We start from the raw sequence: 12,275 nt of genomic DNA on the forward strand, positions 1-12,275 counted from the left end.
CTTAAACATGGAATTCTGCATTTTAGGAGTGCTTTTGCCGAAAACTGTTCAAATAAGAATGGCCAACACAAGGAGCCAGTGATGTACCCGCTGACTGGTGAAGTGCACTGACTCACAACTGTATTACAATGGCACTCCTTGCTCAGCCCAGACCAAACCCATGCTCTCCTGACGCTTTCATGTTGCCTTTTCCCTATCACTGTGCTTTTCCACCCCAGTTTACTTGCAGTCCTTCAGCCAAGCCCAGTACTGTTCAGTGCCTGAGAAATGAGACAGGAAACCAAGGCTTCAGCAGGACACAGAGATGTCCTCCTTCATTCTAGAAAAGGCTGTTCAGAGAGGACATTGGCAGGTGGGTGAGGTGGAAGCTTTTCTCCCCGAGCATACAATGGCAGTTTTGCTGTCAGTGCAGAATACAAAGGGAACCAATTCGAGTTTGAATGTGCATAAACTCCAAGTACAAAAGTTGTCTGTGTTAAAATTTGCTTCCATGACAATGGCCACGTGCTCTAAGCACCAGCCTGGTCCAGCTCATCACAGATCCCATCCTAGCAGTTCCAGGGCTGAGAGCGCAGCTGAGAAGCTGTTTGGTGCCTCTATGATTAACACAATTGGAGGGCAGTGAATAGTGGTAACAAGAGAGATTGTGTTAAGAGGACACCTGCTCCCCGGCTCCTGTCAACTCTGCAATGTTGAAAGAATGCTCATTACTAAAATTGATGCTGCTCTGTGACGGATTTAGTTGCATAGGCCCTGAGCTACATCACAGCCAGGATAAATGCTTCCTCATAGCTCTATCTGGAGTCAGACAGAATGCATTTCTTATAAACTGCCTACTATGAACTGTGATCTGAGACCACCCTGTGACAAAATCAATTTGATATTAAAATGTGTGCAAGTTAAGTGGGTCCATCAAGATGCTAAGTGCTTCCTGCCAAGGGAACAGGCATCTTACATTGTTGCTGAATTCGATATCACCATTGGACAATGAGCATTTTACAGGATGGGGTCTTAAAAAGTGCTTAGGAAATTTGGAACTGTATTAAAACGGCAACTGGAGCCTCCTCTTCTTTCTACCTTGCACTGAATACAAGATGAAATGACTAGTGGTATAATTAAAAACTTTTTGATTATCATGTGAGAACTGCTGTCTAAATCCCCAGTATGTTCTTAAGATAGTTGCTTATGTCATCATTACACACAGACCTCAGAAACCCCAAGAGCTCCAGCCATGCAATTGGATCAGTTCCCTCTAGTGCCCAGATGATTCATACCAGCAGAGCTCAGTTCAGAGGGTGGGGAAGGCACTACAGATGTAGATTTTTCAGTATCAGGTTGCAGCTGGTGTGTGGACTCTGGGGTCACCTGTTCTGTGGCACTGCACAATTATCAGGAAGGGAGAGTTTCTGTTATTCTCCAAGTTTCACATTTAGGAGGATTTACACGCTCGTTTTAAGTGTGTAACTTCAGTGTTCTGAATTCTCCCCTCGCAGATTCTCCCCTCTCCCCCCAAAAAAATCCGTTAACCACCATTTCATATGAAAACTTTGTATCTCACTAACTGCAGTCTTCTGAATCATCACCCAAATTAGATTCCAAAGGCGGCCTCAGACAGATGGTGTGTCTACTACTATGGCTGCCTATGGGCAGAGCACCATATGCACGAGCCCTCTCCTTCCACTCCCGTGTCAGCCATACCCTCTGAGTTTAAAAGTCCATCTCAGCCCTGTTTGGAGCAATTACTATGAAGCAGATGACAAGCAAAACAAATTCAGTTACACCATACTAAATTAGTGTCACCATCCTATCAGGCCAAACAAATTGCCGTCAAGGCTGCACACAGCAGGTCAAGCCATTTGCCATGTGCCCCTGTGACAGGGAATTTGTAACATACCGACAGCATTGTATACAAGGAGAGCTGAAGAAACTAGGTAGGACCCCGAGAGAGAAAGACAGTAAGGAATTTTTATGACATGGAGAGGATTGTAGAGATCAATATTGCCTGCAAATAAAAACAATACTACTGAAGTGACTAAGATTAGAGAGCAAAAATTAAATGGGAGGAAAAATCCCTGCTTTTTCTACAAAAAATGAAAAATCTTTATAAGAAAAGAATTTTTGAAAGGGCATTTCAAATGAGCTTTTCTTTAAGATGCCCACAATTGTTTTGTAAAAACGTTTCCAGAAACTTTGATCTAAAGACAAAAGCTCCAGATATACCTCTAATAGTATTGTATGCTGGAAGCAGCAGTTCAAAATACAAAGCTTGCACATGTGAGATTACCAAGGGCAGAAGAATTTAGGACACATATATATATATATATTGCAAAAGTAAGAACCAAAATACCCACCTTCTGCTGTATTCATACCAGGAAATTTTTTATTGCACTAGAGCAGAAATCTGGGACACAAGGGCCCAAGATAATTACAGACTGGTCCTGGTACTCACACGCTTTTGCTTGCTCTTAAAAAGTACCCCTAGAGAAACAAGGTCCAGCTGAGGATATGTGAGCAAAGAACCTCCACACTGATGTGGGGAAATGAAAAACGACAAAGTACATAACCTGAAAATTCAGAGACAGCAGGAATATGGTGATTACAGGAAGGAGAACGTAACAGTCCGTAAGACAAAATAACAGGCTGAACAAGCATTTTTCTAATACATAAGAAGAGCTACAAAAGATGGGCCATCTAAAGCTATGTTTTCACACAGATCTTGCAGCTGCATTATAGAATAAAAGGAAATATGGAAAATAAGACACACACTGATGACAGATAAAATCACACCAAAAATGGAACAAGAAGCAGAAAAAGAGAGTATCATTAAAAAAACCCCAACCAACCCACAACTGGTGCAGAGGCCTGGAAACTACATTTAGTATTGCTAATAAAGTCTTCCACAGTTTTTGATGTCTGCAAGGCATGCATAAAAATCTATAGGTGTCAGAAAATAAAAACACAAAAAGAGATATTAAACACAACAACAAAACTCCAATTGTCTTCCCAGAAGAGAAAAAAACACCTCATTACAGCAGCAACTCCAGTGTGTCACGAACAATAATGCCTCCCACTGTCCATGAAAAAGAAATCCATAAAAAAACTACATCCAACTTACTACCCTACTACTCCTGCCAGTATAAGGGCTCAGGAGCACCAGGAATTTGGAGCTGCATCCCAGGCCCTACCTTCAGAGACATGACACTGTCCAGGGTCTTTCTCCTCCATCTTCTGGGACTTGCATCATTGGCCCCATCAACAGCCTGCAGATTCTTCTCACCCATTGCTTCCTCTGGAAGAGTCTTCCACCAAGGTCACTTTTGGAGGGGTTTTGTTGGCACACTGCATAAAGACTGCACTGCACTGGGCTATAATTTACATCTCAGCAGAGTGGGCTGAAAATACTGCCAGTGAATTTGAAATGACCAGCAAAACATGTGATACGAAGTTTCTGCATCAAAAAACATTCTTCCAGGTGAAAAAAACCCCAAGGGTCTTGGGCATTTTTATTGCCTCGGACCAGATCACACAATGCATAAAAACAAGAGATATAATGACCAGATCTATGATGAAGCAATACCAGTCAGGATGTTATTTGCTCAGCGTAAATCTTCGGAAGACCCCGTCCAAGCATCACTCCCATAATTCCTAAGCCTTTAACAGGAATGTGACACAGTTATTTGCCCCTTTTTCTCCTTTCAGCCCACTTTTCTTTTGGAACATACTGGCAAAACAGAGCAGCAGTTTGCAGTCTTATAAGACTACAACTCCAGGTCTCCATGGAAGCAAAATACCAGCTTTCACTTGCACCTCCAAATAAAGCCCAGCAGCCTTTCCTTTTATGTACCACAAAAAAATATCATAATGGAATTAAGAGAGATCCTTTGCTGGAGGCACAGACTGTTTCCTCCAGAAGATTCAAAGTTCAGCTTTGAGCTGCTCAGATTTAACAGTTGTTTTCCTCACATTTAGCACAGGGCAAGGGAAAAGAAGCTTGTTAATGAGCATATCGATCTCCATTTTAACTCCTGTGGAAATGGATATGGCTCAGTACTGGAAATTACCGGATAAACACAGGACTATATACTACATAAGAGAGTACCATATGGATTTTTCAGACCTAGGTACTTGTATGTTAATATGGAGAACACGTAGTTGCCTTAGAAGCTATTTCCACTTTTCCCCAAAGCATTAGGTGCATAGCAGCCAGCTTCTTGGCAGTTATAAATCAGGATACTGCTACATTATTGCTGCCTGGACAGGTCAGCATTGATTGGAACTTTACCAGGCACTCTGCATATTTTGGGAATTGCTGTTGATAGTCCATAAAGCTGTAACTGTGGAGTCTCACAAAGGTTTCAGGGAGTCAAATTATTATCAAGTCTACCTACGTGCAATTTTCCCCATTACTGCCAGAAAGGAGTATCTATACTCCTGACGAAGGAATACAACCACAGTTATAAATGGGTCAGCAGATGTTTTGCTTAATGTCACATAAAGTAGGGAATACAATGATTTTCTTTTCCCGACATCAAGATGCATCCAGTAAGAACTTAATCCACTGAAAATGAATGGGAAACTCTAAGATACTGTTTCTCACATCCCATTTATAATACATGGAAAGGAAAAACCTGATAAAAATAATCCCTTAGAGAATTACAGCATTTCCTCCATTGGGATTTACATTCCTGTTCTACGTATTTCGCTGTTGCTTGTCTCTCCTCTGCTCAGCATGCTGTTGCAATGCCATCCAGAGAGACAGATGCATGAAGATGTGAGATGACTACAAATAGCCTCTCTATAGTATCTGCGAGGTGGTTTGGGCAGGTAACTGTATCATATCAATACCTGCAGAGGTGTCTTATCAAAAACAATATTTTACTGCCATTTACAAAACTAAATTAGATTTGGTGCTCAGTTTTCTCAGACTTCTATCAGTGTCCCCACAATGAACACAACTGGCTTGATGAAGCAGCTTGAATTGGTAAACAAAGGTGGATTTTGGAACTAAGGGCAGCTCACTCAAGGTCAAATAAGGATCCTTTACATTCAAAACCAAAGACACCTGGCTTCTGTAATTAATAGTGGTGGCTCAGTGAGTTTTCATACAAAATTTCACATCTGGCTTCCTGTCTTTGAAAGCTTGAAGCGATCAGCTCAAGCATTGCGACTGTTTCCCCCTGCTCTTGGGCATGCAGATCACGAGCTCCTTGTACCAGGTGCTGTGACTTCCTGCTTTATGTTTTAGGTTGGACCAGATGATCTCTCTAGCCCAACCTTTGTGGGGTTTTTTCACTAGTGTGGACAGTACCATCAAGTTCAGGCAGCAGCAGGATTGCCCAGAGAGGTTGTGCAGTCTCCATGCCCAGAGGTTTTCAAGGCAACAGTGGATACAGTCCTGAGTAACCAATGTGATCTCACAGCTGACCCAGCTTTGAACAGGAAGCTGAACTTGATGTCCTCCAAAGGTCGTTCCAACCTGAATTACCCTGTGCTCCCTTAGTCTAAGCCTCTAGTAAACAAAAATCAAGTATTCAGACAACAAATCTCTTTTAATTTTCCTATTAACGTTGTCATGATTTTACAGTAGGCAATAGAATATTATAATGATCAGTCTTTGGGCAGAGTTGATAACTTTGAGTCAAACAAGATCTTGAACCATTAAATATTTGTGATGTTTTAATTTCTTTTCATTATTCTTTTCATTTATTAAGATTGATGCCAAGGTGGTACAAGGCTCATTATTTATACAATTGCTTTTCACATCTGGCAATTCATGACATGAAGAACAAAACTGTAACACTGGTTGACAGAAGCTGACAGAGATACACAAAATCAGTGCCACTCTAATAGTCCTGTGCAGAACTGGCTACAAGAAAGACTGACTTGAAACCTTTAAAAGACTTTTAACCCAAATTACTCTGTTTAAAACCACTAAACTAAACCACTAGGTACGATTTGTCTTAATGTCCTTAAAAACAGGCTGCCTTTTCTTTGAGCAGTCAATCTTCTTAGGGATAAAACCAGAACAATTATGACATCGTCCTCCAACATCAACAAGTGACACCATCTTTCTGCTGCTGTCAGGCTGCTTAAATCAAGCGCATTGGCAAGTTAACAGAGAACACTTCAGAGTCAGGAATAACAAGAAATAAAAGGTATTTCTGCCTGCTGATACATAGACTCGTCAGTTTCTCAGCCACTCTCAAATCATTTAAAGGATTATGATTAGCACAAATACTACAGTTTAATTAAGGATTCCATACACTTTCTATATTTACCCTCTACTAGCAAGTTGATACTTCACAAACTACTTTCACAAAGAAAAGTGTATGGGTTCATCCACCAGTGGTAAATGTTTACACCAAACAGATCACACATGAAACAGATGTGTTTTAACAGCAATGCCCCTTTGCAGAACAAGCTGTCCCCCTACTTTTGCTTTAGGTGCTCAGTTTAAAGTGATTAAAAGTCGGGTTTTGTTACACCAGCAGTCACCTACATACAAACAACATGAAATAAAACCCAGCTCACTAAATTAATACCTATTGGATGGTAACAGACTCTTATTTGTGTACGCATTAAAGTTCAAGTAATGATCAGCCTAAGTTTGTTTCAAAAAAACCCCAAACAACCCAACAAACAACCCAACAGTCACTAGTTTCAGAGACAAAAACACTAGGGGAGATGCAGCTGTCTATGAAGACTACAAGAACAGATATACCAATAGAAGTGGGACGAGTTCTCAGCACTAAGGCACAATAGAAGTAATACTAGAGTATGGCTAAAACCTTACTTACTACAGCATTGAGTGAGCAGTTAAACAGGGAGTGTTCTACGCTCAAAACACCCGGCTACAACATTAGTGAGTTCTGTGTCTAAGAGGCTTTTACCTTCGTGTAGCTGCTCCTAAGAGGTGGGATTGCAGAGGGCAGTGAAGGTGCCGTTCTACATCGCACTGAGTTTAGAATTACGGGTTGGCTCCTACTAGCACAACAACATGGAACTTTCATACCGAGCTCGGCCCTTTAGCATCGCTCCTCGTAGAAACTACCCTTACGACAGATACAAAGGGAGAAAAGCTGCTCAGACAGCGTAAGATCTTGATGCGTCGCCCCAGCCAAACAAAACCCCCCATTGTTTTCCAACAGCATCCAGTCTGGGTCCCAGACTTGTCAACCAGCCCAAGGCGCGATACAAACCACTTAAGTAGCGAGATTTAGGTGGGCTTTGGATGGGGTTTGTGGCTCCACCGGTCTGTTCTCCCACAGAACAACTTCCCCCCTTCAGGAAAACACCAAGCAGGCATCTAAGAGCAGGGAACTTGGGCATGGGCTTAAAACGGGGAGTCTCCTCAAACGGGCCCTCTGTCAGAGCTGCCGCTGGCTCTTCCACCGGGCATTCTGCTGGCACCCGTCCTGTTATTCCCTGTACTCCGCTGGGGTCCCACGAGCTCGGCACCCACCCGGCAGGAAGAACAGCTCCACGTCCTGAGCGAAACCCGATGGAGGCTTGGGACAAGCAAACCCAAGACACTCAACGTTCCAAACGAGACCCGGGGTGACACCGCTGTGAGAACAGTTTGGAAAACCCCTCCTCCTCCTCCTCCTCCTCCTCCCCTGAGAGAGCCAGAAACACGGCGTCGGGCGCTGCCAGCAGCGGTCTGGCGAAGGAACCGGCGGCAACCGCGACAGCGCGGGACGGGCGCCGGAGCGTCCTCCCCGCCCGGGGCGGGGCCCCGCGCAGCGCAGCCCGGCGCCAGCCCCGCTCCGCGCCCGCGGCACTCCCGGGCCCCGCCGAAGCCTACGCGCGGCGCGGGGCGGCGGCGCCCGGGGCCCCGGCGAGGGCCGGGCTCATGAGGTTCTCGGTGATGTAGGCCACCAGGAGGCAGATGAAGACGAGCATGACGCAGATGGAGCCCCCCACGGCCGTCATGGCGACGACGATGTCCCGCATGGCGGCCGGCTCCACGCGGAACTCCACGCACTGGGCGGGCGGCGCGGGGCGCGACGGCGCGTAGCGCGGCTGCAGGCAGAGGCGGTAGCGCACGCTGCCGTGCGCCTCGGGCAGCAGGTAGTCGCGGCAGGCGGCGCCCAGCTCCACGCTGTCGCAGGGGAAGCGCGTGTAGGTGCCGTCCCAGGAGCAGTTGAGCGCGAAGCCGCGGAGGCCGGCGGCGGGGCGCGGCGGCCCCCACTGCAGCAGCACGCTGCCGTTGCGCAGCACGTTGGCTACCAGGGCGCCGCCCGGCGACCGGTGGGCGCGGCAGGCCCGCGCCGCGCACTGGAAGCCGCGGGCCGGCGTGCGGAAGCAGAGCCGCCCGCCCGCCGCGCCCTCGGCCCCCACCTTGTAGGGACACCACGGCTCGTCCACCGCCTCGGCCCCGGCCCCGGCCCCGGCCCGCCGCGGCGAGCCGGGCGGCGCTGGCCCCTCGGCGGCGGGCGGCGCCCTCAGGGCGGGCGCCGGCGCCCCGAAGCAGAGCAGGGCGAGGAAGGGCGGCAGCAGGCTGGGCATGCCGGCCGCCGCGGCATGGAGCCGAGCCGCGGTGCCGGCGGAGGGCTGCGGCGCCCCGTGCGCCGGTTATAAACGCGGGCTCCGCAGCCGCTCCGCCGGCCGCCAATGGAGAGGCGGCTCCGCCGTTAACTCTCGCTGGGCTGCGGAGCACCCGCCGCGCTGGGCAGCGCCCGCTCCGGACCGGCGGCGGGCGGCCCGGGCCCCGCCCGAGGGGGATCCGCAGCCCCCGACGGCCGGTCCGCGGGTGCCCCGACCGCCGCGCCCCCCCGGTCAGGGCCGGCACGGGGCTGGCTCGGTCCCCTCCCCACCGCCGCGGGCATTGCGTGGCCGTCCGGCCTGGTTCTGCGCGGCTCTGGCCGCCGCTGCTCCGCGCAGGCTCCCCGGGGACCCGCATCCCCGAAGGGGGAGGGGAGCGCGGTCCGGCCGGGAGGGCGCCTCTGCCCCGGGGGTCGCGGAGACTTGGGGCAGGGCAGCGCGACGGGGCTCCCCTGCGGGTGAAACAGCCCCTTCAGGCTACGGCATCTTTTCTAAATGGCAGCGTCTGCAGCCCTGGGCTGATTTAACCCCTTAGACTGGAAACTCTGAGAAACTTGGCAAGGATGCAGTGCGGGGAGAAAGACACGAGCCGCCCAGGTGAGCTGAGAGCCACGAAGCTGTGGGTCCTCACTGCGCAGTAGTGTGAGTCCAAAGGACAAAGCTGCGCCCCTTGGACGGTGCTGTAACAAAAGCCGTTTTCCCCTCCCCAGCAGGACCAGCCCCCAGCTGCTTCTTTCACAGCCCAGAAGAGGGCTGAGGGAGACAGAGCCCCTGCTCTCTGCTGACATTGCACCATCACACCTTCTGAAGGACCTTGAGACATTTACAGACTTGTGTAAACGTACAAACCGTCTAATGAAGTGAGCTAAGCACCCACTGGAGATTCTTTGAACGGTTAAACTGGGAAAAGCTATCCTGGGTCCTGCTGGGACCAAGGTGCAGGTTTCATTCCACACGAAAAGTGGGGGTGAGGGTTTTATTTGTGTGTGATCAGGATTTACATAGTGTCCTATTCTGGTTCTTACATACATGTTCTGCTATAACTTGTGAAGCAGGACAGCTACCACGGCACCTGGTTAAAAACCCCAGAGATGTGCCTAAACACAACAGGGAGCTTTTCTTCACTGTGGTACCTGTTTGGAAATACAAGATGTAAGCTTTCTTGTAAAGGGTTTATTGTCTTATAGCAGTTTAAATGCAACAAAAATAAAATTCTGAAGCCTATTTTTTATTTCATAACCTAAACAAAAAACAACCTCAAATCATACACCTCGGTGTTTGCTGCGAATTACACTTTGTATATATTCAAGTGATGGGGAAATTGTTCAAATACTTTTGTTTTCTAGATGCATTGAACATCAAAACGACCAAATGGTCTCAGACCCCTTTACCTGCATGAAAGACTTGCTTTTTTTGCAGTATATTGTTTATTATTAAATCATGCTTAAAGGTTTCCTTAGTTAGATGTTATTCCCACATTTAGTTTTTAACCCAAATTTAATGGGTTATCTGCTAGGAGGGTATCTGCTAGCAAGTTGCTGTAAGTATCTTTTGACACCAAGAGGTATCAATAGAAATCCATGAAAAAAAAATAGGATCAGCACAGAAAAGAATGCTAAAGGTGTAGTAACAGCTGCTGACCTTGGAAAACATTATTGCAGAGTAGGAGGTGCTGTGCTGCTGAAGGCACTTCTTGGTGGCTGAGGCAAACTTACCTGTAGAAGTTCCAGTTAGGATGCAGAACTGAAGCTCCATCAGCCCTTCCTGAGAAACATGAGGGTGTTGAGGAGACACTTGGGGTCAAACCAAGCAAGTTTTGGCTCCTCAAACTTCATGCAGCTCTCCTTACTACTGTTAGGAGCTGACATTGCTTCAGCAATGAGGGAGGGGATGTGGCACCAGCCTCTGATGTTACTTTTGATTTGCAACACACTGAGTTCCTCTGGTGAGGGATCCAGCAAAAGGGCCTGGCATTTGGTACAGGAAGAGAAGAGGGTTGGCAGAGCTGCAGAGGCACCTGGCTGCATGTGCCACACCACTTGGCTCTGGACTTAGTTCCATACTTGCATTTGAAGTTGGAAAGAAGGGAAAGAGAAGGTAACCAGAGAGAGCTCATTTCATGGAAAGCTGTGGAAGCCTCTTCAAACGTCTCCCTGAAAAGCTGCCAAAGTTACCAGGAATAGGAATGGATAACCATGTTCTTCCCTTTGGGTTTGAGTTCTGAACTGCTGGCTCATGCAGGGCAGCGTATAATTGCCCACTGACGCCCATGTAGCCGTTGACGTTCTGTGATCAGACAATGGGGTCTGAGCTTACGGGCTGGAACTGGTTTTTTTGCTGAACTGAACTGACCCAGGTGCTCATGGAGTACATCCTCGTGCCCTCACTGCCGTCCTCACGCCTTCTGGTGTGCTGGTGCTGGAGACCCACGGTCTCCTTTGTAACAAGACATCCAGATAAACACTTCTTTGCTTTCTAAAGACAGCAAGTGGGTATATCCTTTCCATATGCACTGATACTCTAACACTAAAGCAGCACAGAGCTGGCAAGACGGGCAGGCTTCACTCCAAAGGCATAAAATGGCACAGAGAGATGCAGGGCGAAGGGAAGAGCCATGCATTATTGCATGGTGCACACTGAAGGATGATCATTCCCTGGCACACCTATGCTCAACCAGTCTAAGTGAAATTAATATTTAACCCTTAAAGTTTTAAAACAGTCCCAAACTATACAGAACGTGAACAATAGTCATCCTTAGAAGCATAGTCATACGGATAATTAGAAACATCCTTGGTTTGGGGATACACAGGCACTTTGGACCTCCAGCACGCAAGGGCTCAGGGCATTTTTGCCAACTATTTCAGATGTCTTATGGAAAACATCTCATTAAACTCCTATTAGATTGTCACATTTTAACCCCTGAAAGATGCCACGTAAATAAAGAGCCTAATAAATAGGTTTCCAAGAAGTGGATTACAGAGAAGTAGGCTTCATTAAGCAGAGATTTCATTTAACTAATTGATAGGCATATGTTTTCCTCATCTCTGCCTTTATTTGTAAGGGCACAGAACGTACTAGTAGTTCTCCTAATCTGGCTAAAGACATGGCCAAACCACTTAATACTTTGACATCATGTGAATCCTGGAATTATACTTGTTTACAGAAACCTGATCTATGCCATTGTGATGGAGTCCAAAGGAAAACTAAGAGCAGCCCATCAAAAAAATTTGTGACAAGGTCACAGGTTAACCACACCTTACCCCCCACAGCATCCCACAGCCGTGCGCTCTGTCTCTAAGCAAAAGGCAATTATTTAGGCAAGAGAAAAGCAAAACCACGTGCTTTGGCTTGGTCAGTCTGCCAGCCCTGGCTCCCTGTGAACACTTTGTCTCATTGTTTGCTCTCTTAGTAATCCAGCTGCTGCCTAAGACCTTCTTCTGTGCCCAAATCTGCAACAGAACTCAGCCCAGCCTTCCCGCATCCTGCTCCAGCAGTTCCCTACTCTGGCAAAACACCGTTACTGGCTTTAATGAGTGAACCCCTGGCAGCGTATCAACATCAGTAACATCCCCTATTGCTTTATGGGCCTTCAGACAGACCCAGCGCCACAGGTTTGGTGCTTTCTGAGTTTCTCCTCCACTGGGTTTGCCTCCTGTTTCGTCTCCTGTTAGAGGAACAGTGAACTAGTATTAAAATGGGGGCAGGTTGCTGTAGGCCAGATGAGGAGCACT

The 12,275-nt window shown here is 47.5% G+C and overlaps 1 protein-coding gene across 1 annotated transcript; it reads right to left on the reverse strand.

The window, feature by feature from the left end:
* Positions 1-7,800: 7,800 nt before the first annotated feature.
* On the reverse strand, positions 7,801-8,508 carry FNDC10 (fibronectin type III domain containing 10; the record flags this gene model as incomplete). The annotated part of the gene is made up of 1 exon (XM_084274623.1): positions 7,801-8,508. One exon carries the CDS (start codon positions 8,506-8,508, stop codon positions 7,801-7,803), a length of 708 nt encoding a protein of 235 aa, XP_084130749.1.
* Positions 8,509-12,275: the final 3,767 nt, after the last annotated feature.

Source organism: Gallinula chloropus (assembly GCF_964237585.1).
Source record: "Gallinula chloropus genome assembly, chromosome: 23".
In the NCBI taxonomy this organism is placed as follows: Eukaryota; Metazoa; Chordata; class Aves; order Gruiformes; family Rallidae; genus Gallinula; species Gallinula chloropus.